At 28.6% G+C, this 27237-nt stretch overlaps 1 protein-coding gene across 3 annotated transcripts in view; it reads right to left on the minus strand.

Moving 5' to 3' along the window:
• Positions 1 to 27237, minus strand: part of LOC126838729 (tachykinin-like peptides receptor 99D) — a 144637-nt gene that overhangs the window by 38969 nt on the left and 78431 nt on the right. For all 3 annotated transcript variants that reach the window (XM_050573387.1, XM_050573389.1, XM_050573388.1), the window contains 3 exons: positions 23748 to 23963; positions 10288 to 10438; positions 237 to 433 (listed from right to left, as the gene is read on the minus strand). In XM_050573387.1, the coding sequence (XP_050429344.1) occupies positions 237 to 433; positions 10288 to 10438; positions 23748 to 23963 (564 nt within the window). The remainder of the gene's footprint in view (positions 1 to 236; positions 434 to 10287; positions 10439 to 23747; positions 23964 to 27237) is intronic.

Genomic DNA, 27237 nt, shown 5'->3' on the forward strand with positions numbered 1-27237 from the left:
GGTCTTATGCTTATTTCGCTCCAATTAACAATAATATTATAGTAGCTCGACCGTTTGATAGGGATTGGCAAAGTTTTGACAATAATACAGTTATATTAAGTATCTCGGCAATTGTTTATTTTTACACACAGTTTTGTCGATTATTTACATTAGAGCACGAAGCATAACAACTCATCAGACGTTTTTTAGTGTCTTTTGTTTAAACGATTTAATAGGTAGATGAAACAAAAATTTACCTGGAGTTCATCCAACAGTAGACAATCGGGTTGTGCATGGAATTGGACATTGCGAGCCAGTAAAACGCCAAAAACACGTCCTGTATGTATGGTTCAGTGATCAGTTCCGGCATGTGAGATGTGACGATAAAGTATATATGGTACGGCAACCAGCAAATAGCGAAAATTGTCACAACGACAATCATCATTTTGACCACCTGAACCAAAACATAATAATAAAATTAATTGAATGTATCTAAGTAGGGACAAGGGGGTGGAGGGTTGATTTTTATACTAAACGGGCAAATATGATTAAAACCGACAAATTAAATGTTCAGTGAGCGCTGATGATGGTAGCATTGCTACCGAAATACGCGTTTACGCTACTACTGAAAAATATTTTATTTTTTTTTTTTTAACTGTGATCATCCGATTTAGAGAAACACGTTTTACTTTAGAACATTTATTTTTAACTAAAAAACTAAATATGAAATTTGTCCGGAATTTTACCCGGATTTTTGATAAAACCGCTATAAAATTGATAACATTTTTTTAAAGAAATATGTTAAATATAACATATTATTTTAATAATAAACTCCAGTTAATAATAATGTGAGTGTATAAATATCGATTATGGGTTAAGTTTCAGGTAAAGCAATACAAATTAATATTTATTACATATTAAATTATTAAAATTCTTTAGCAATAAATAAGATAAGTTATGAATAAATTGTGTCGAGGAAAAAAGGGAGCTTGAGTAAAATTACTATAGTCAACAATACAACACAAATGGTATTATTTAGTAATAAAGTACAATAGCTTAAATTCCATGATTAATTGTACAGATACATACAAATCACCTAATAAATCGTGTCATGAAAAAATTAAATTTCTAGAACAGGGATAGAATAATGGGTGTAACTCTTGTGAATATTAAACGCAAACAAAAATGTGTACCCACTATAAATATCATGAAATCTGTTTTTAATACCTACCTCTATTTGTCATTCCAATAAATTTTAAAATCAACGTCTTGTTTGTCGAATTTTATATTATTTGTTTTAAAAAAATATCTCATCGTTTAAAATTATGGTAGTTAACTTCACGTTAGATTATATGGGCGAAAAAGTTAATCAATTCACGTACTTCGGAGTAAACATGAACAGTGCAAATATTATGCATTATGAAATAAAAAATAGATTAACAAGTGCTATTTTAGTTCATTAAACTTACTTAAATCAAAAAATCTATCTTATGAACAAAGAAAATCCTATACACCAGTTAGACCTTAGACCGATCCTAACATATGGGTGTGAGACATGGTCAACCATCAAGGGAAACCACCAGAGCCTAATTACCTTTGAGAGAAAAATGTAAAAATGTATGGCCCTCTATATAACAGAGAAACAGAACAATTTGAAAGAAGACATAATAACGAATTACAAGGGCTGTACGGAAGACCAAATTATTATTCTTTCATATACGAGAAGCAAAATACTTGAATAGTTAGGACATGTATGGAGGGCAGATGGCCGAATTATTAAACAAGCACTGGTGGCCGAAATGAGAGGTAAAAGACCTCTGGGCTTAAATTTTGAAACCAATTACTGTATAAGTGACTGAGTAATTATTAATTTACTTAACGCACAACAAATATATAGATATATTTTTTTCATTATGTTTTAATTAATTTTTCGTAATATTGTAAAATATTTTCCTTGGCTGCGGTATAAAACATGTGCATCTCTAACGATGAAAGTCTAATATTCCCACAATTGTTAAAAACAGTCACTATAATTTGAATTGTTCAATTGAATTGCTGCAGAGGAAAAAAATATTATATCGTTATAAAAAAAAACTAACATTTTTGTATTCTTAGTTTTCTTTTAAACTTTTCTCATAAACTCGTTATATAAGTTTATGATTTTATAGAAAACACTCGAAAGAACGTGCATTATCACTTTGTTTTTTATTAACGAAAAAACGTCTCCGGGACACCGAATCGAGGTCAAGGATGAAAATTAAACCTCTTATCTGTATGTACGGCCCGGTGCCTAATTGATTCAGAACTACAGTTGAAAATTCCTGCTCATTAATTTTCTCGCCTGGCGCCGAGAACGTGCCTAAAGTTTGACATTATCACGCGTAAAATAATAGGCCATCAGATTTCGAGTGTAAATTATTGGCATGTCACACGGTGCCATGTATTATACAATACACATAATAACACACTTACTTCGCTTTGGTAAATTAATAAAGTTCGACAAAATATTCGAGCTGTACATACGGTGAAGGATTATGACACTCCACTGGCGTTAGAAACGTGAAATGGAAATAATAAAAGTAGTTTAAACTTAAATGTATTGTGTTATAAGAACACAATATATGATTAAATCCTATACTCGTTACGAACAAACGTAACGTACTACGCTACACGTTATTTTATTGGCAATCAACGTGAAACGGTACAACTGTTCGAATTGTGAAATTATCGAAATCATATAATGCAAAATAATATTATTGGGAGACGAAACTCCAGTCAAGAGTAAGTATTGTTTTTTGGCTTGTCAGGCGCAGATTTGACCGACAAATCTATCTAAACTTTCCTAAACGACATTAATATTGTGATACGGGTTAGGAAGTTTCACCCAAACCCAATGACGTGCGTTCGAGCCTCAAGAAATAATAATACACATTTATATGTATACGTATGTAGTATTTTATGTGATGGTATACATAGATATGAATACCTAATGATTATTTATATAAATTATAGCGGTGAATGCACCGCAACCGTAACATGCTTGTCGCACAAAGACCGTTCCAACGAATATGATTACACCCGGTGGAAAAAGTCGAGTACAGCATATTATAATATAACGATGATCGGGTGACTGAAACGCTTATTATTTATATTTTCAAGCAAAGAAAAACAGTTTTTGCCAACAAAAAATACGTTCAAGCAATTTTATCTTTATAACTGAAAAAAAAAATGTTTCACTTGTGTGACAGACAACTAAAAAAATCGGTTTCCATAAATCAATTTATAATAGAAGTTCAAGCACCTTGTATACTCGTTTTCTTTAGGTGTTCTTGCTAAGGAATTAGGTGTAATAGATTCATTGAAGACTTGTCTCTAGTTATAAAAAGGGAAAAATCCACGTAAGGACTTTCTAATATAAATATCATAATAAATACTAAAGAGTGTAAACGTTTTCTAACATATATTTCGTCCAAATATTATTTTTTTATCGTAATTAGTTTTTAAAATTAAAACTACAACTAACACTTCAAACGCCGTGTTATCAAATGGGTAAACAAAAATTATTTTGGTTATTAAGTAACTGAAAACTAATGGCGATCAAAGAAATTTCAAGTAATTGTATTCTGGTAAAAATGACAGAAAAAACTGTCCATGTACAAATAATGTTTAGAAAAAAATATTGTTTTAAGTAAAAAAATGTAAAAACTAAACATTTAGTAAAAATTTCAACTGTTAATACGTTTATTACCTAAATATAAAAATGATTAAAATTTGACTTTTGATAGATTTTAATCAGAACTGTGCACTGTCAATAATTATATTGTACACATTTGAGGAGAAAAATGTATTTCTGTACCCAACAATCACAACATTGATTTGTAAAAAGCTGTTATAAAAGTAGTTTTAATTACCATTAAAAAATCCAAACGACATCTTAATCCCATTATTTAAATTTATAACTTTTAATATTCTAAATATTTTTTTTAAAAGGACAATAATTTAAAGCATTTAACACTATTAACATGAAACGAATTTTAAAAACAATTCTGCTCACCCTCGAGTATTTTTAGTTTGACCCATCAGCTACCCTGGTATAATGTTTTTCCTTTACCGGTAATTGTGTTTTTAATGATGTTTTTAACGAAGTTTTAACTTTTACATTTTAATTTAGATACTTTTCTCTTGTGAATTTGTTTGTACCTGGAATGCTTAGGGGCTTAGGTAATTATGACTGAAATGCTCCAGAAAACAAACTAGTAACAACTACCAGTCGAACTGTGAATTTACGTGCTGAATATAGTTTTTGGGCACTCAGTCATGATACGTTATACCTTAATTATTCGAGGATAAAAAACATAGAAAGTACTTTAAAAAAAGGTATTACAAAACTTTTAGGCTTTTGACTAAATTGATATTAATACAAAATTGTAAAACAAACATAGCCAATAAAATCATATCAATCGATTATGTACGCATATATTGTTCAGTTTAAAAGTTAGACTTAGAATTATTTAATTTTCAATTTAATAGTTCATTGAACTCATAAGAAGAGTATATGTTTTAATTTATGAATCTATTTTAAAGTTATGTACTTACTAATAAATTGCTTAATATTAAATATTAAGCGATTTCTAAAATATAGACAAAGCTATATATTAGAATAAATAAAACTATTTATTTTTATGAAAAATACAATTTTAAATAAATAAAGTTTTCTATTTACAAATAATATGGTAAAAATAAGAACCAAAATCAATGGAGATAGACCTGAACATGTATGAAGTATTTTGTCTTTCCTACTTTAAAGCACGAAGTCAGTATTTAAAAATTAAAGTTATGGCAATGTTTTAAATAAAGAAATGAATATTTAACTTATTTTTCATTAAATTTATAATATATGACCGATAGTGATTCCATTAATATTTACTCATATTTTTACTTCATTATTCAAGTTTAAAATTTTTTAAAACACAAATTTAGGTAGTCAGGTATTAGTTTAAAAGTAATAATAATAGATAATAAATATAAATGTAGTAAATACTATGTATAAAGTTTCCATTCATAATCGTAGTAAATGCTTAAAACATTTCACCTTAGTTTTTTTTATAAGTATTACAAGTAAGCTTACTTAGTTTAACCGTTTATACAGTATATTTTATCAGCTGTAAAATTAAAAATCAGTGTGATGCTGAATTTTAAACTGATATTTGTTTCTCATCAAAATTTTTTTAAAACAAGAATCCATCATTATGTTTAGTGTTTTACTATATTGATAATTTATGTTTAATTATTATAAATGCATTGAAAAGAAAGCAATGTATTTATGACTTGTGAGGGAGGAAAACTTTGTCGATATCGACTGTTTATATTTTATATAATATATTTTGACGGCATATTGTATAGGCCATAGGGTATCCCAATAAGAACGCTGGATTAAATTAATTAATTATAATTATTATTATTATTATTAGTATATAACTAATTGTTAATTAATTAAATTTAATCTGACGTTCTTATTGGGACACTCTTTACAAGTGGAATATAAGTATAGGAAATTGAAAGTTCTATAATAATCTACAGCAAGTGATATCCAATGCACATTTTGTAATAATATTGAAAGCCAGAGATTCATATTTTTGAGGTTAGAAGTCACAGACATGTAATAAATATATGTTACTTTGTAAAAATGTTTCCTATAAAATAAAAATCTTAAGCCATCAATTTATGTACTATATGTCATCGACTTAATATGTATGTTCTGAACTATTTTGAAAAAAATAACACAAACACCATAATAATTTATACTACTTTGTTTTAAACATTTTTGAGTTATTTTCGGAGTGCACCATTGTTTCTCTAAGTAATTAAAAAGTAATAAATTATACCTGAGAAACTTTGTGGTCTCCTTTTCAGAATTAAGTTTAAATAAACGTTCATGGAGTGAATACTTTTAAATGATACCATTGACTGACACGAGATTTCATAATTCAAATTTTTCTTTATTTATTTCTAGTTTCATCGCGCCCATATAAATGATATTTTGATGTGACCACGAATAACTCTTAACTTATTAGACGCAAAGCTTATTTTAAAGTTAACTCAAATATGAAACGCATTTGTCAAATGTTTTGTTTAATTTTTTATAAAAACTAAAAAGTAGTATGTATTACCAATTACCATTAAATACTACAGATGGTAATGTAATCATAAGTTTAAAATTTAACTTAAAAAAAAAAAAATATTTCTAGTTTTTAATTTTTTTATAATATTGTAAACTCAGAAATGTTTATATTTTACATTTCTAAAATATTAGGTCGATTAGGTAGGAGTTATTATTTATACAAAAAAATAAGCCGCGGTCTATATCCTTCTTTTCTTGACTGTACAAATACCCTGGCAGTCAATAGCCCCACAAACGATTAATTTGTTTTCCACAGACCATAGCCACAACGGGCCTCTAGATTTATCGTGCTACACTCGACCAGATATTATTCAAAATCATTGTACGAACCTAGGTGTTTTTGAAGATGTTCTGGCAACATTGTAATATACTTAAGTGAAACCAACAATAAGCCCCTATAGAGCAGTAGTTTTTAAAATGTATTAATATATTTCAACCAAAAGGACAGCTTATAATAATTTAGGTAAAGCATTATTATCTATTCGTTCAACTACCTATTCCCGCTATCGTTACTATGACGGGCTATTTTGTATTATACACTTACATTTTCTCCTTTAGACCTGGCAAGACTATAATATCTTACTTATTTTCTCAAACTTTTAAACTTGATCCTAATAAAAAATAATAGTAGTCGTTCGTAGAGAATTTAAGAGAAGAATGTAAAGAAATATAATAAAAATAGCGACTTGTTGGATCAAATCCTCCACTCTAGAGTAGTTTGCTTATGTTTGCGAAGTTGCAATAACTAACAAACTAATGTTTTATAATTAATAATAACTAGAAATTAGAATAACATAGTTATACATAAATTATATAGATACACATGATGATTGGTGGACTTCATAAAGTCACTATAATTATAATTATGGTAGCGATATCGTATATTTCTTATGTCAGACAGATATTAATATATTCTTAAAAAGATTACGTCATGAAATCTCAATAGAAAATCAAGAAAAACCTCTTCAATATAGCTTTTTAGTCACCGCAATAAATTATCAAGGCCATATTAAGAACCTGTACTTATGACATATATAGAGTTATTTATTAGTGAAATGCGTGCAGTTACAGTAGTCTCATTTAAAATGTTTAAGACTTTGTATGATTTCAATTCCTTAATTAGGTACAGGACATAACCTGTTATATTTTATCGGAAAACCATTAAACTCACCATCGCATTACAAATGTGGTAGCAATGATGCATACAAAAATAAGTCCAAGATTTTTTTGTAATAAAACATAATTTACGCTTAAATCGGTCGAGCATACTCAAAGCTATACAGTAAGAGCACATATACTTTAAAAAATCGTAATGGATAACTGTAGCTATTATTTTATTATAAATCTAAAACAATAATAATGACAAATATGGTAAATGCACATTACAATACATCATTATCAACACGGTCGGAAAATGATAATATGTTTTGTTTTTTAAAGTTTCACTTTTTTATTGTCATATTTTTTTATATTTTCGTCCCAACGAAAACAAAGACTATTTAATTTATTCCATTAATCATCGGTGTTTCGGTTAGGTGAAACTCACGTTGAAAATATTTTATCATTACAATATTAATGTATTATTATTATTAATCTTTTTTTTGACGTTTTTTGTGACATCAATTTTTTAGGACTTATATGAGACTTGTATTAATATAGGTGTTGTGTGGAACGCAAAGGGAAACAGCAGCCACTGTTGAGAGACGCGATTAGTATATTTTCTCTATCATAATAGTAAAATAATATATTACTACTAATCAGGTGTTTTAATTTTTTCTATGTCGTATACTTAGTATGGTAATATGTACATTTCTCAAAAGAATACCTACTTTACCAACCTGGGCGCGTTCAACCAAGTCAAGACTAACGGAGAAAAATATTAGTATATAATATAGTAGTTATAAGTGCAATAACGATACACATAAACTACTAAGGGCAATAGATCAAGGAAAAATAATACCCGATTGAAAAAATGACCAAGGAAATATTACTTTAACTACATAAGTGATGGTGAACAAATCAACAAACAAACAGAAGGGCGTAGTAATAGGTTTCTAAACTTCTCAGTTAAACCTATTCAAGCATTTGACAGTTTATTGAAGAAATACGTTCAAAAATTGCGGTCGACGAAACTAAATTCTTACAAAGACAATTAGACTTACCATAAAAAATAAAAATAAATTATTAAATTCATTTATCTAAATTTAATTTAATGTTTTAACAACAGAATAATAAAAAAATACAGAACTTCTATAATTTTATAATATGTGTAGGTAATGTAATTAGAAATTATATCTTATAATTTAACTTTTCTATTTTTAATATTACAATTAGTATTTTATTAGGTAAATTTAACATGACTATATATATATTATACTATTATTCTACAATAGTTGCTATTATATTAAAATGAAAATTGATTTATAAGTAGTTTATACGTTTTTCCGGAGATATTAAATTTGGGATATTTTTTAGTGGCTATTCTTTCGATGAGTATTTTTCCCGTCTATCAATGAAAATAACTTTAGTAGAAAAAAAGGTTATTAAAGTATGTCAATTTCAGATACACCAATCGTTAAAACCTCACCGTCACCGATGCCCTTAAATTGCCGATATGATGCGCCGGTGAATGAAAAATACTAATAACAACTGAAACTCAATTATTCTTATGTTATTCCAATTACTTTATGGATACATCTTTATTGATATTCAAATTTATAATTTATATAATATAAAAAAGTGTACCTAAATAGATTTATGTATATATTACTGATCAAACAAATCTTGTGAAAAATTTACTAGTAACAAATTATGATGATAAAGTATGAATTACAGTGTTGCTTTTTTTTGGTTTTTTTCATTTCCATATTATATGCGAAATCCTCACTTTAAAAGAGGGGTCACATAATTCTCAGACCCTTTCGGCTCCGAACTTAAAAAATGAAGTGGCCCCTCTTATAAAGTGAGAATTTTGCATAGGTTACGAAAGTACACTTTAAATTATTTTTTAATTTATTATTTTCAGGCTTAGGAGGTTAAGTCCTTAATTTTTGAGATAATAAAAAACGGACAACGCGAGGGTCTTATTTGTACACCTCACTGATGTCTACCCATTTATTCGTATGGTTCGGTACCGGAACACCCTGTATAAAAAAATGTGAATTTTTTAATAATGTCATTAAATTTGATACTATGGTTTTCCGTTATTGGTCATACTAAAAACCATACACATGTTTGTAGTCACACATTAAGTTTGTAAAAAGTAATACAATTTTTTTTTTTATAGCTTGCATGTCAACTATAAGCTTACAAATGTATAATGATTAAAGTAAAATATTGTTAGCTCTCTATACAATGAGTTATTTTTTTTTATATAAATTTAACAAAAAGTTTTTAAGCTTAAAATATTAATACTATATTTAAAAAATACTATTACTTAAAGAAATGCAAAAAAGGCGAACGACTGAACTGGGATCCAAGTAATATTTTTGCTTTAAAAAAAATAGATTTGCCTAACCGGGATTAGAAAATGGAAATCGGCGTCTATCACTATATGCAAGTATATATATATATATATATATATAAAGTAGACATATGTATAATATATTGATTCCAGACCAATATGTCTTTGACGCATTCATTTTCTAATGTTGCAAATTTTGTGTATAACGCTTAAAATCACAACGAACGAGGCGTCAAAAATGAATGGTCTCCTTGTCTTTGGCGAATAAACAAGAAAATATATATTTTTATTTATATTTGTGTTATAAGTGTGTATTTACGTGTTATGCTTATAATAAAAAACTGATTTTATTTGACAGCTTACGTGATTAAACTTCAAAATATCTCTTTCTCACGTCATACTGTTTATGGTGTTGACAGTAAATCTATGTCGTTAGCGAAAAAACGTATCTCGAATTTACAGCTATGCGCTTTGATTTAATTTAAATTTGTAAAAGAAGCAAAAATTATGGGGTTTTACAAAACCGTTCTTAGTTAAACAGTGGGAGTCGTTAACCCTTTTAAGACGAGCGCACTTGTCGATAAATAATTACATTTATTCTTTCATAAAGAACAATTGCATAGTATTTGTGATATATACTTACCAATATCTTATATTTACTCACCCGTCGTTTGGATTTGATGTGTTCTAACTGTCTCTGTGTGCACTCGCCGATGCTTTGACTACCCCAGAGCTCGTTGCCGATCATGGCGTACGTGAAGCCCATTAGGCCGATTGGCACGAAATAGGTAATGATCATGAACGATACGTTGTACCTGCAATATATAATAAACGATTCGTTATGACTCATGGAACGGTGACGTGGTAAAAAAAAATACATAATGCATTTTTGGTAAAACTACGGTATTTTTTCAACCCCCTTTAAGCTTAGCATTTATCTTTCGCATCTGCGTTCTGTGCTATCGTAACACTAATTGTCAAATATTACAATAGGAATACACATACGATGCATTTCTCTTCGTTAAACTATAAAAAATATTAAGAATTAAAACAACATGTAATCTTAAAGGTAACAATACACATACTGGAATACACCGGAATTAGAAATATTGTTAGTTACAAACTTAGGTAGATAATACGTTTGGATTATATGATTAATGTAAACATAATATTGGACTTTCTATAGGTTTTCGCGTATTTTATTAAAAATTAATAACTACAAAACATTCAGTTTGGTTGTTGCTCTCATAAATAACTTAGGTCCTGGACTTGTGCGTTTAAAACACCTAGATTATGGGGAGTCGATTAATAATCATTATTTTAATTACCGATCAATCTCAGATAATTAATGCTTAGTGCTTTAGTAGTATTTGCATTAATTACACTTGTTCTTATTTATCTTAAGTCAAATCGTTATCAGTAGATTTAATAATTTTTAGTTTTTTTTCCGAAGCAGGTTATTTTGGAGTGAGTAAACTAGTAAAAAGTGTAACGTTATAAGATCGGAAGCGATACCTAATCTAACCTTATTTTTGCTTCAGAATCGTAGGCAAACCTGTAAAGGGATTACTTCGGCGTCGCCCATATTGGATATAGTGAAAATATAATACATACAAACAAGATACTACACTTTTTCAATTTTTTGTTTGGCAGTTTGATTGAGCCTTATCAAAACAACTGACGACAAAAATGGCCGATTGGATTTTTTTGGTTCTCGTCTTGATGTAGATATCGATTTACATAGTTTGATTTTATGAAAGACTATAAATAATATTCATATAGTGAATAAGAAATACTATAGACAAAAGCAGACGTGGAAGGCATTACTATCCCTCGGCACTAAATTGGCTAAGAGCAAATGACCATTGTCGAAAAAGTTTAAGAAAATTCAAAAATAATAATCTTTCCTCCGCAGTAATGTATTATATTTTTTCGCCATTAATCATCAGATCATAAAATAAACTATGTAATTTTGTTTTTTACATTTATACACAAGTCTAATTATACTACCTTAGAGTATAAAACTTTATTCGACAAAAATAATAACTATTACGTTTTAATCGAACAAGTCATTGTCATGTTATTTTCCCACTCGATTTTCAACATTTTTTTTTTTGACGTACTTCGGCAAAATTAATTATCGGTCATGATGTTTTTCGGTTGAACGCTGCCGGCAAACGTTTTCAGTGTAATTGTTTAATGCTCGTAACAAGGGTTTAATTAAATACAACAATAGTATTGAAAATATAAGGTCGATTTCAAATACAATAAAAACTATAAGACAGCTTAATTATCGCGGTCCGATTACTATTAACAACTGTAATCTGCGAAATGGTAATCAAATTAACTTTGTAAAATAATAAAAACTACTATACGATAAAGCAACGAAATATAGTCAAGCTGAGAACTACGCCGTACTCCCAGTCAAATATCTATTGTAATCATATAAAATCACCCTGTCATTAAGTAAGTCATTATAAGTTTGAATACAAGTAAGTATATCTTATGAAAAAATCAAGCTGGTCGGCCATACTTTTTTTTTTAATACACGGTACTGTTTTAAAATTGAAATTAAAATCATATACACTCGGATTACATTATAAAAAATATTTTAACGTCGAGTAAACGTTTAATATTGCGATATTGTGTGTAGTTAAGTTTGTACTGCTTTATTAATTGACACTTATTGAAAATTGTGATGGGTGTGTAAAGTTCAGAGCAAATTCTCTAATGAAAAAATACAACTCGATAAATTTAATTACTCAAGGACGTGCGCTCTGTCTGGCTCTCATTGTTCGTCATGCCATGAAACTGCTACATGTAACCGCCATTGTACCTTTTTTAACCTGATGTATTGTGAAAACTGTTGGGTATGTTTTTTTATTTAAGAAAAAATACACAATTTATTAATTGCAATATACAGGGTGATTTTTTTTTATCATAGGCTACTCAATATCTCTGGGTTTAGTTAAAATTTATTATTTTTTATAGTGTTTTTATATAATGTAATCTCAATTTTCCACAAATAATTATGTTTCTACCCCCCTTCCAAACTAGTTTTTTTGAAACTTAAATGGTAACGTATATATTTTTTAAACTTTTTAAATTAATTATTTCACTAAAAAATTTGACTTGTTGATAACCAGTTTTAGATAATTATTTTAAAAGTTATAAGAGTTCAAAAGTTAGGATGGGAGGAGAAGCGCGCAGATAAAAATAATACTACAATATTATATACTACTAATAAAAAAACTAGTTTGGGAGGGGGGTAGAAACATAATAATATGTGGAAAATTGAGATCACATTATATAAAAACACTATGAAAAAAAAAATTCAATAATTAATTAAACTCAGTGAGATGTGGACTGGCCCGTGATAAAAAAAAATACCCTGTATCATATCAAATATCAAATATAGTAGGTATAAATACAGATAATATCATATACGGACAACGCCCGTTTTTGGATTTGTCGCTCATTTTTTGGTATATTTCATTTTCATATTTTACAAACGGGTACAATGTACAAACTAAATGAATTTTAATAATACACGATTCGACCCTATAGTTTACGATTTGATAAACTATTTTTTAAATACTTACATATGTATGTAACAACATTATTACGTATGCTAAAAAGTCCTCAAAGCCAATTCGTGTTGTGTATTTTATCTGTTCGTGGGTTGACTATACGGTAGTCTTTGGCAAAACGTTGTAGTATTTTAGTTTAATATTTAAACGAAAACCTGTTACCCGAACCATTTCAAAGCTCTTCGGCTCTTAATTAGTTATTAATAAGATATTTATAAATGGTTTTCAACCCGATTTCTTCGTTATAACCTGTGCATATACAAGTAGCTTTTACATAAATTGACAACAAACAGGTTATAGTGCTATCTATACATAATATTCAATACAGTACCTGCACATAGAGAATACATGTATAGGAGTATAAATATAAACGGATTAAAAGTAATTTGCTGTAATGGCGGCAAGTGACGAATGAGTCTTTATGAGCTGTGGATGATAAGAGCATCACGACAATCGTTTACGGATGTATTAGAAGTGTGCGTGTGCGTTAACACAGGGGATGGACAATAAGGTTTTTTTTTTGTTGTAAAAACGTCGGACGCGTTAAGCAGGCAAATTATCCGGGCATAGCAGTGAAAAAATTCTGACAGAATGATGTATAGTGAACTTACACGTATGCGGTACTAACACAAACTATAAGAAATTGAAGTAACCGATAAACTGCTGAATATTTTCCGTGGGAAAGAAAACACAAGACCGGCCTAATGAATTGCTGAGTAAACGCTTTTAGATAAAAAAAAAAAGGTTCACGTTTGCCTGATAACCTGTATTTTTTATTTTGAGTAAACATAATAGTTGGAATTACATAATTAGCCAGTAATAGGAAATCGTTTTCTAATCGATATTATATTGATTATTTTTACCAATAATATTCCAAATGTAATGTGATATACTTACTATTGATTAATAATCCTAATGAACCAATTTTGTAAAGTATTTGAGTAAAAGTATTTAAATGTAAACACACCAGTCAAATAAATATATATATATAGCATATACCATACATTATTTATAAATATTACATTATATATCAATACTATTAGGTTTGATTTCGTTAGTATTTTTCTAGAAATTTTCAAGCAGAGAAACAAATAAGTATTTGAGAAAGGTCTGATTAAATAAAATGATTTTCCATAAATCGTTTTTATCTGGACATGTTTTTGTAGAAAAGGTAAAAAAGAATTGATTTTCTTTACATTTATGTACTCATATCTTATAAATGCTTGTTTGTTTGCGAGGGTGATACTCGTAGTCATTTAAATAATTGCATATTACCTTTATATAAATGATTTATTTCTATTATTATTTCCAGTTAAACGAGATTAACATTTGTTAATTCAAATTAACTTCATTTTTTCCTTTAAACCGATAATATTATAAATAAATTGTAAATCTTTTTCGTGCATTCTACACTACATTTTTTTTTAATCACTTTTAAAATGATTTTTAAACCATAAAATTCAAAGGTATTTCATGAAACAATTATTATAATTTTGTTGGAACATTTGAGTAAACAAAAATATTTTACCTATATATTATATATTTTTATTAACATTTTAATATAAAATTCAATACGTAGTTTTAATATTTTAATTATTATACTAGATTATCTACTACGATGGACTTCTATGTTCTTTCTTAAGAAAATGATTATGATTAGGTATCTACATACCCAAAGATTTAAATCACTGATGGCCACATTCAATAGTATGGTTTTCATATTAGTCAATATTCTTATTTAAAAAAAAATTATTTTGATTTTATTGGATACTAATCATAGTCTTAAATCAGTGAAATTGCTGAAAATTTAATTAATCCTAACAAATTTAATACAAGGGAGGCAACATAGGAATGTTAAACAATAAAACAAATTTTGCTAAATTAGGTCTAATATATTGAGCATTTGTAAAAACACTTAAGTGACGGTGAGTCACCACTTCCTGTATAATAGATAAGTGCTGGTGTATAGAGGTAGATGTTAGCTCGTAATCGTTCTCAGTCTGTTGTGAGTGCTGATGATATTGCTACCGAAATACGCGCACACGCTACTATTGAATAGTGTAACATTGTTTTGTGATAAAGGGTATTTTTTAAATATTATTTTGTTATTTTATAAATTAGCTATAAATCAAATATGTTGATAATACTGTAAGCTGTGTATACATGATATATATTATGTCATTACATCCGAGTAATGTCCAAAATAAAATTGCATTTAATAATTCGTCATATCTTATTAACACTTTGAGTTGACATTGTCCGCTTAAAATGTCTAGGCGTAATGCTTAGCATGAAAAATAGTTTGCGCCACACAAAATATAAATTAATTAAATTTAATTTAGAAAGCAACGAAAGGGAGCGCGCGCGAATGTTATCTTAAGGAAACTTAACGGAATAAGAAGTAAAATAACTAAACGTGCTTACCATTGGCTTAAATAAATAAATACAAAAGTCTTAGGTATTTATATTATACCAACAAAAAGACTTCGTGAACTCCGTGTATCGCTAAATAAAACAAGTTTTTAAGTTGGAAAAATTGTTATATCAATTAAATGGCTAAGTAATATCATATATAATTTTATTTTACTAAATAATATTATTTATATAGAACCGAAATATTTATGAAGTGTTTTTGTTTGGATATCGTTAATTAATTAATCATTGATTTTTAATTTGTTTATTAAAATCGTAAAATGTTGTATTTTAATTTATTTATGGTTCATATTTTATACATAACTATATATATATATGTATATATATATATATATATATATATATATATATATATACATATTTACCTCTTAGAGGTCGTCGTTACAATTTGACCATTTGGTATCATTACATCTATTCCACTTGTTATTATGACAAACAATACAAGTATAATGGGCTAATATCATTGGGAATCTTCGGGCACTTTACTGAGTGTAACTTCATACATTTTCACCGATATTTGAGTAAATAATGAATTTATGATGAAGTTAGTAATATTAGTAGTTAGATTCAACAAAAGCTGTGTTAATTATTTGCGTTAGTACAAGTGAACTTAGTGTTACAAACTATACAATTATTTCCATTGACTTGTACTAGTCCTTGTACTTGTACCTTACGTTTGTCAGCAGTAAAGCAAATTGAAATATGTAATTTTGGAGTTTTTTTTTTAATCTCTGAGAACTTTTCCAACTTAAATGTTTCTTTTTATGGTTAACTTCATTTGCGAAATGTTTTTGTTGTGATATCACTTATTTTTTATTTAACGTAACTTCTTGTTTTTTTTTTTATTATACGATTCTACCATTAGTAGATTTCGATTTTTGTTTCAAGAAACTAATTTTTTTCAACTTTATAGACCAAATATTTATCTGACCCTTATGTCTTAGCCCACTTGGTATTTATTTTCTTATAAATCTTAATAACCATATTCATTAATTACATGTGACCTGACGTGCCGCTTGTCAGGTTACATACAGCCTCTTTTTAGAACATCGGTATAATATTTATACGCCGTTAAATGAAAATACCAAATACTTAAATAAATATAAACAGCAGTAGTACTTATCTATTAACGAATTATAATAGACAAACACAATAGTGTAAAATTAAATTAAATAGTGCAAACAAAAGACAAATCTATATAGCATTTCGATTATATTATGTAAATTTCATTTTAATTGTTCCATTAGTTAAACATATAGAGTGTTTGAACTAACTGATTGAAAATTGCACTGGATAAATACTTCCTGTAAATATACTCATGGTGATTGCTCCTAATTTTTTTTTTTATTTCACTTAGCACTAAACTACGACCGTGATGCTGGATTAAAATTGAAATTTTTGTAATACTAAAGAGATATTGCCTATTAGTTGGAAAAAACTACAGTCAAAATTTAGTCGAATAAGCAATGAAATAGTAACAACAAATTTCGATGTGACATACAGAAAAAGGGGTTGTCCCAGTTGTCCTATTCTTATATCAACTTATAAGGAAAATTTGGACTACGCTAAACCGCATTAGAACAGGCCATGATAGAAGTGGTCACATAATGTTTAAATGGGGACTGCGTGATTTTGAAGCATGTGACTGTGGATACGAATCACAGCCGACTAGTTACATCATTAAAGTAATTTCAAAGGAACACGTTTATGGAGAAATGGTGATATAATAAATTGAAAATTAATATTTTTATAAAAACGTTAAGTGTAAAGATTTTAATGAAAGGACAGTTTTTGTAACAGTATTTGTGTTTTTGATATTTTTGAACCAGCAATAAATATTCAAAAATTATTATTATTATTATTGTCTGTACTATAGTTAAATTATTTTCACATATCAATATTATGTATTTGTGCTGCCTGAAGATTCATCGAATCGTGGTGATGCTAAAATCCATTTATGGTTAAGAAATTTAATATTACTGTCTTATTAGTGAAGCGTGAGATCCTTTATTTTACGTCTCGATAACTTAAATTGATGTTATGGCTTCGCGATTAATGGAAGCTCGCCAATCATGAAATACAATGTTTTGTTTATAGTATATAGGCCAAGAACGTAAGAAAATGAGTTGTACCATTAATATTATTTAATTTAATTGGAGTTTATACATAATTGCTTTGTATATCCTAATTGCCAATCTATTTAGATAATATTAGAATAATAATTTCTACATAGGTTTACTGTCACATGCATTTTAACTTAAGGGTAGCGAGGATTGTTAGTTCAAATGAAGAACAACTCTACAGCGTTATGGCAACATTTTTGTCCTATTCATATTTTTATGAAATTTCGACGCCAAATTAAAAATATTACTCACATAATTTGAATCTTAAAAATAACAAACAAACTAATAGAGTTATCTTTTTTAATTTAATCTTAGAATATGTCTGCGGGTTTGTATAATTATATTCGTAACACAAATATTGTTATCGTGGATTGTTAATTGAGTAAAAAGCATGCCAAATAGATTCTTTGCGATTTAAGAATGAAAATGTTCTATCACGGTGTAAAAAATCTTCAAAAGACAAACTTAGAAATCTATATTTTTAACCTACTACTTCATAATAAGGTAAAGTAATCAAAAATATTATAAGGTAATTATAATTTAATATTTGAATGTCTTATTTTTATCTTAAAACATTAATTTTAAAACAGACGATTTTATTTAAGCAGCTTCCGAAGCAAAAGAAACCTTAACAACTTTTTTTTAATTTATAAAATATTTTATAGATGATTTTGAATTTTTTTTTTTTTTTTTTTTATTAACGCCCAAAGGGCAAAGAGTTTATTTTATTTAATTTTAGCTGATCTTAGTTTAATATTATTAAAATGCAAAGGAATTAAGAAAACTCACAGGTTTTAAGATGCGCAACTACTCGAACTAAGCGACTTTCTGTGGGGCTATTGATGTTGTCTAATGAAATCCAAATGGTTTTTTAATAGAAAAATACATTTAATACAATCTTCTCTAAATAAATAAGTGATTTCACACAAAGAGAGTTTATATTGATTAAGTAATTTTAATAATGTCAATGAGAAAAACGTACAGCTTAGTAAAATGGATATTTTGTATTGTGTGGTATAAAGGTTTTAAATGGTTTTTAGCTAATTGTTTGGCAATTAGTTATTCTTGGATAATTTTACTTTAATTATGAAAGAAATAGTATAGAACAGTCTAGTTTTTTTCGAAAAAAAACTTTAAAAATGTCTATTTTTTGTGAATTTAAATTTTATTTAACTTATAATGAGATTTGGCTAAATATTCATATTTTATCCCATGTTATTCTTTTATTTTGATATAATTTGTAAGAGAAAAGGTTGAATAAATTAATGTAGTCATTCATTTTTTTTTATTTAAAGAATATTTACAATCTATGCTACGAGGCATAATAAGCAAATTGTTACATTGTATCGAACATTTTATAGTTTGAATTTTAGTAGTGTAATTCTTTATTTTACCGAGAAAAGATGTTTAGGTAAAGTATGGAATCATATAAGAGTACAAAAAGATTGAACAACCAAATACTAAATAAATAGATAAAACACTGTAAGGGTAATTACTAAATATTCTTTTGCAAATTGTACTCGTATTTATGTATAGGTAATTAACTGTAAATTGAGTACGTATCATAGTCAATATACAATAAAACGGTTTGGAATAGTTTAGATTTTGTTTAAAATAGTCTAAAACGCTAAATAATAGTGTAATTTTAAAACGAGGTTAGATAACATTGATATTTTGTTTTCTTTTTGTACTTTGGAACACTTCCAAAACGTTCTAGTACTGCCAAAGAAAACATCGAAACATTTATCTATCCGTTTACTTTACAACAAAAAGACAAACTACATTAATTTCATATTGAGTCTTCTTGTCTAGTTATTTTTATTGCTCTCAATTATTTTAAAACGTTTCCGTTCAAGTCATGACCTTTAGATGTTTATGCTATGTATTTTCCAATTTTTCTACAAAAGTTGTAAGTGGTAAAATAACCTTTTTTGTTATATTGTACACGGTATACAAATATAGTAAGTTTAAATTATTTTTATAGATAGTTAAGATAATTTCGCATTGAAAGCAAATAACTGTAATATATATTATAGAATACAATCTTATAAAACATTCATGTAATTATATAACTAAGATCACATTTTAGATTTAAATAACGCATAACCAATACGGCATATAGTATACAACTGTATAGTGGTGTATACAGCCTGCGCTATGTAATAATTTATGTATTTTTTCGATTGAAGTAAACAAATCTCAAGCACATATACATGTAGATTGTAGTATATTGTGGTAAGCCGACGGCGCTGCCACCAACTTTATATGAAGCCCACAAGGCAAAAACGACGGGACCCTCATTTTTCTCAAACTGAGAAAAACGATTTTCAAAGTTGCAGTCTCAGAGTTTTTGTATTGTGGTGTAGGACTTTACAGCCCGATTGTGGCGAGAAACCATCGTTTTCACATGAGAGTCAGTATCTACTGAAACTACAAGGTCTTGGGGAGTTTCTGCCAACCTTACTCAGTTTCGACCACCATGTGGGTTTAATCGTTTTTGCCTAGTGGTCTTCATATGACAAGCGACAAAAAACAGATATCTAGACTATTTTCATATAACAAATAATGTTGAAAATAGAGACATAAAAATTGACCAATAAGAAAACAGACCTACTTTTCATTGTTAATGAAAGAGCAAACTCCTTATCCAAGGCTATCAGGTTTTCACATATTATTTCGGTCGCATTACCTAGTTTAACACTAAGATAAACGTTATAGTATTCCGTTATTTATTTTGTTGTTAAATATTTGAAGTCTTTACAATTATATCATGTAATAGTTTTAAAAACATTTGTTGGTCAATAGCAGTTTTAACTTATTTATTATACTTAAAACGTATAAATATGTTCCCGAGCTATACGAGAAGCTACAAAAAAGTTATACTTAATTGCAAATAATTTTCATTTTTTTAAATAATAATAGACTGTTGTATATTAAATAAGAGGTTAAGTTTGTGTTTCATTAAAATAATATAATATGTTTTACAAATGTATGACAGTGCAGTTTCGTTTCTAATATTTAACATAATTTATCGGGATGATCTTATCAGTATAACAATACTATTTAATGATAGCGATCAATTTTTTTTTTATTGTTAGTTTATCACATATTGTATAAGTGACGTTGTTTATAGTAAAAAGAAACACTAACTAATTAGAAGTTAATAATTGTCGGTACACAAAAAGTAGGTTAAAAACTATATATACAAGGTAGACAACCATACAACAGTTTTTCAGTTGAGTTCAAAGAAAGATGTCTATTGATTTACGTTGAGCGACCAAGAAAAACATTGTCATCTTTTGTCTAATTTCCTCTATTTTAACGAAACATAAATGAAAAAGTCGTATAGAATGTATAGGAAAAGAGAAGCAAAATATTTGTTACAGTTTAAATGTATTTCAGTAAAATTGAGGCGTCAACTTATTTATGACTAAAGCATAAATATTATGTTCAAGGTTTCATAAGATTTTATTTGTTTACACCAGTGTTGGGCAAATTGTAATCTGATTAACAGTTAGTTATTACGATTAATAATTGTAATCAGTAGTCATAGTGTTAGATTACTGTAATCATGTAATTGTGAGCATGATTACATTTATAATTACATAATTCCTTAATTTGTAATCATGATTATATTAATTATGAAATGAATAATGATTTTATTGTTTTAACCTTCTTAGGCTTAGTGGTGCTATTAGGGGGGTGGGGGGCTTAGTCCCTTGACTAAATTTTAGCCCCCCTAAAAACATTCCTTGTTAAATAGCTCTTAAATTAAATTTTTTTGTCGTTTAAAAATTTAAAAGGTTAATGATTAATGAACGTTATTAAAACTCAAAATGTTTTTTCAAGTAAAACTATTAATTATATAAATTCACAAATAAATTGTAACGATTTTAGATTTTTATATTCCAAAAAGTAACTACTTGTTGGCTAACGAAATATTTAGAAAAAGCAGTTAAAAAAATTAATTTTCCTAAGAGATTAAAAGGTCAAATCATCATTGAATACTCTATATATTATGTTTATACACAAAATATTTTAGAGAAAGCCTGGAGCGGTTAAACAATTTTTTTTTAATCATTTCATAATTACAATTGAATGATTATTGTAATCATATATTTGATGATTAATGATTACTTTTACAAAATTATTAAATGATTAATGATTAAGTTAATCATAGTTGTAATCGATTACGCCCAACACTGGTTTACACGTGTTATGTGACTAAATTAATTTAACACACTAATACTACACAGACGTACATAGTTGAGAATAATTATGTAAACAGAAACGTGTGAACTAGTTTGTATTTACTCAACTCGGAAATTACTGCAAGCCATTATAAACGTTTATTTAATATCAACAATAAGTTGGTCGTTGTAAGTTTCGCCACGTGCACATTATATTTTCCCATTCAGATGATACATTTAACATTAGAACGGAACTAATTATTAACATTACAATATCTGGATAAAATGTTTCTTAATGGAATGTCAAAAATTTCGTTTCTGCGATGTACACAGATTAGAGGGTGTATAATCAGAGCCGGATTAAAATTTTTTGACCCCGGGCATAAAATATTAGAAAGCACCTAAGCCAAAATTAAGAATATCTCGTTTAGATCAGACTTTTTTTTTTAATCGCCCAAGACCATTTTCTTTAAATCCTTTATAAATAAATATCAAAGGAGTTATACATAGATTCGGAGTAAATATATATATATATATATATATATGTGTGGGGTTCTACTTTCAGGGAAATAGATCCGTTTTTAATTTAATAAGACTATATTAATTAGACTTAATTTAATTAGAATTTAAATAGCTTTCGCCGTTTGACCTATCTTACGAGTTGTCTAGAAGTTGTATGGCAGCCGTATTTGTGTGCAGCTCTAGGCTTTGCACGTGTTTTCGGCAAACCTGGCAATTTTATCCTGCACCGATACAATTTTCAAAATGCGATAGATAATGTCGATCCTATTGTACTGACAGGTATGTTGCAACAACCATACGATGTTCTGGCAACGTTAGACAATCTCAATATTAGACTTACTGGTCCAACCCTACAGCTGTATACCATAGATCCAAATCGGCTTAACGACAGATACGTACATATTAAGACGTTGGCTTGTTAGATCTAGTTCGGAGTGTCGTCCATCTAGCCAAAACAGTTAGTCAAGGTGTATTCCCAGGTATTTGACTGAATCATCTGTTGATTCAGCGTGACTGGGATGTATGGGGTTTTATGCTGAGTTAATATTAGAGAGATGGCGTTTTTTTGTTTAGCAAACAGAGCCCGTGACTGAGTGTCGAAACAATGACAGTGAAATATATGAATAAGATGTGTTTCATTTTATTAAAAGTATGAAGTGCTTTGCAATCATTCTAAATGTTTTGTAATTGATGTATACTTGTAAGCCATTACGCTTAATTTTTTAAACAAAAAAAGCCGAAAAAAATTATTTATCAGCATTCAGCATTTAAAATGATTATTGACTTAAAACTAATCGAAACGTGTAGGAATATTAAATAAATACGTCGCGTTTATAAATACTTATCGGCCAATTTTAATTAAAGTTTTCCTGATTATGTAGTTTTCCACTGGTTACAATATGTTAATTAGTAGCATGCAAATGGGCGATTTCACGAAAAACTACTTTAATATAGTGGCACTATACGGCGTGCGTGAGTCTATTAACGTTCACTGATGATAAACAGCACACGTGTGCCACAGAACAAACGTTTTTGTGGTGTACAGAACCTTTTTACGGCCAAAAATAAAATTGACTCCTTATTCGACGCCAGGGTGCTAAACAAAATGTCCGCATACGTCCGTCTTCAGCCTTGCGGACTACACAAATAAAAGATATCCAAGAATTCGGTCGGTTTTGTTAGCGATATGCGCACTCAATACCCCTAAATGCACAAGCCACCACCAACAAAGCTAAACAATATAAATTCCATAATATATACACTTACACGTATTCTTGGAAACTTTCGGTGGTGATGCCGTCCGGCCACTCGGCGTAACAAATCACCCGCTGTTCGCCGTTCGGGAACTGTTCGGTCGTAGTCGTGAAAAATATCAGATTCGGTATGGACAACACGGTACTGATCAACCATATGCCCGTAGCTATCATTAGCGTTGTCCTCCGCCCTAACCGAGGTCTCAAAGGATGGATGATGGCGATGTATCTGTAACGAAAATCCCAAAAACAAAGCAGTAAATAATAACGTAAAAGTATGTATCAAATTACATACATTTTTTTACCCGGACTCGCCACTTAACAGATAGTAGGTAACATCAATTATTGATCACACGGAGAACAAAAATATTATTTAGTATGTTATACTATATTTATTTATAATAATAAGTGCCAAAATCATAATAAATCCGAACATATATATTTTACGTATAAGCTAAAGGATAAAATATAATTAACTATGATAGTTGTAATGATGAATTTCTGTCTGTTGGTGTGATTTATTAAGTTTTCAAGTTAGAGCTGATAGTATCAGTACTCAAAAATAAAAAATCAATCTATTTGGTCGCTTGGTTATCAAAAATTTAAAATTACATAATTTGTGGTTAATATTATCTTAGATTTCACCGAAAGTCTTTGTTATCAAATTAATATTACAAGTTATTATTTCATTATTGAAAATGTTATAACTTACATAGTATAAAAATTTTCAAATATAAAATACCAAGTATTTTTCATTTGAGTCATATGCCCTGCGTGTCGATGAAAACCATTATGTATGATATAGATATGGGTTATATACAGCCCAAACTATCACCGGATAGTGATTGTGAAACAATTCTAACACACGCTCATTGGCCTTTACATGCAATCTGTTATATATGTATATATAAATAAATATATAAACAATCCTAATTAAATGCGTTTTACAGTCTTAGCCGCATTTTAAACGACTATCACATGACCAGAATTTCAGCAATGTCGGCCAAACACGTACGCATACTTACTATGTGCTGGTGTCACGTGTAGCTGTGGGAGAAACGAATATTGGTAAAATTTCATTTTGTTCCTTTCTCTTTACTCGTATTTTGCACAAATATAATGTCCCAGAGGCCGCTAGATTTTAAAATACAATTTTATTTATTTAGACATTTATTTTTAGAGTAAATTTCGTTATCCTGTCGCCTCCGTCTTCCAATAACAATAAGCACTAACAATGATTTTTTTTACAGGCAATGCGATGGAAGAATTTTGGTAAACCTACAAACATTGTAAGCTGCATAGCTATATTCGGTTGTCTTGTAATTAACAAAAAAAAAAACGAAGTAAAAAACGAATGTCATGCAGTATGAACCGATTTAATAAATACAATTGTGAATTTTTGTAACTACAAAAAACATGAAAGTTGTAAATAAGAATCTACATTGTATGTTATACAACTATAATTACTTTTCGTCGCCCACAAGAAAAGAAAACCAAACGACATCTTCTATTGCAAAACTGTATTATAATATTGTTTTACAAAAACCAAAAGAAATGTTAAAACAAATAAAACAATAATCCACGCCTTCGCCTGAGTCAATGTACTTAATTATGCACTTTTTTAATGAAAAAAGTTAGAAAATATTAAGTATCTTGGTAGGTACACATCTGTAATTGAAAACACCCCACCTTACAATATTATTCATCAAATAATATATAAATATTGTTAATCTTTATATATTTATTTTTTCATAGTTTTTTCTAAAAAATGTAGTTAAAGCGAGATGGACTGTCTTTGATATACAATAACTGTCGCCATACATTACATAATTATGTTGGTTCTTAATCTGTGCCCCGCATTTCAATATAAATATTTTAAAACCAATTGTTATATTATTTATTGCACGTTTAATTATTAATTAATATATAGTAACTAGACTCTATTTTGGTAGTTAATTTATTTTTCGGACTATCACAGCATCCTTGAAAGCGATTTAAAAATGTTTTTTCATTTCTACATGTTTAAGCAGACTGAAAATAACTCGCTTAATTTTAGTTTTAGAATAAAAGCACCCATTATAAAATTTAAGAAAACAATATTCCGAGGAGAACCACGGTGCGGTTTTTTTATTATTTACAATGAATTATTATTTATAATGCGAAGTATAATGCGAAGTACATCGTTTTGAAATAACGACTATTTTAACATTTTTAAATGACTGTAACTTTTCGAAAAATAATTTTTTTTAAAAAAAGCACCGTGGTCTCTAGAATATTGTTTTCTTTTAATTTTATAATGGGTGCTTTTACTCTAAACCCAAAATGTAGCGAGTTATTTTCAGTTGGCGTAAACATGTTTTTACCACTGAAAATCACCAGTGCGACGCCTTTTTAAGGTTCCGGGGCTTAATTTACTTGGAGCCAAAACGAATATGAAACCAGCTGTTTAAGAACCTTGGATACCCGAAAAGGATTCTACACCTGAAACCTGAAGTAAGAAAAATCTTATTTGCATTTTTCTACCCACTACTCAGCTCACTCGTTATTTTTAATATATTATACTTTATAAATCCGCGATAACATAACTAAAAATGTGCCTACGCGTTAAGTGTACTGCGATGACTCGTAATTTGTATCATACACAAGTCTTCTGATCGTTCCAACCCGTGTTCCAGCTACCAAGAGTTAATGCACAATTTCCACAAACCGTGCCTTAGTGCTGTTATTAGGCAACCTGATGTCCCGTTGTGCTGCTATAAGTCGTAGTGCACGCGCACGCTGTTAGAAACAATTCGAAACGACCCCGATAATCCCATAAGCCACAATGCATATACGCCGAATTAAATCGAACAGAATGCGACAGAGATAACCGCCAATGTTCTGGTCTGTGTGCACGCGTAAACAGTTTTAGCTCTATAGATCTCAGGATTACCGTTCCGAAATGTTTGCTTAAGAACTATTCATAATATACGTTTTTTCGTGTAAATAAACATCTCGAAAAATATTCCCGAACACCTCGATCCCATAATTTATGAATCCGATGTGGTGACGCCAAAAGAATAGGTATTCCGTAATAGTAAAACATGCATAAATACCGATATAATACCACATAAAGTATAGCAATACACCTCGTGTATCTCGACCTTAAGGAAACCCGCTTAAAAACTTTTACATTTAACTTAAAACTGTTTCGGAAAATCCCCGTGCAAAAAATCAATATAAAGTTTCGTTTCGAATCCCCGAGTTTTATTTACCTTTATTTATGAATATTTAAAAGTGAAACCAAATAGATTAATAACTATTAATCTTTATACGCTAACAATAGTATTACAACAATAGCACATAAGTAAGCAGAACTATAAGGTATTATACCAATCCCAACCAAAACGCTTCGTTAGCTCAATGTAAATGGTAGCTATGTAAAAATATAAAAGTGTTGTTTAATGTTTCGACAATGTAGTCGATTTTTTGCTAATAAAATATCCTACCAATTCAATTTTTTT

Source organism: Adelges cooleyi, unplaced genomic scaffold, assembly GCF_023614345.1.
Source record: "Adelges cooleyi isolate 19-005CV unplaced genomic scaffold, UGA_ACOO_1.1 ACOO_flye_CR_arks_rails_tigmint_CR_PRNA_30, whole genome shotgun sequence".
In the NCBI taxonomy this organism is placed as follows: Eukaryota; Metazoa; Arthropoda; class Insecta; order Hemiptera; family Adelgidae; genus Adelges; species Adelges cooleyi.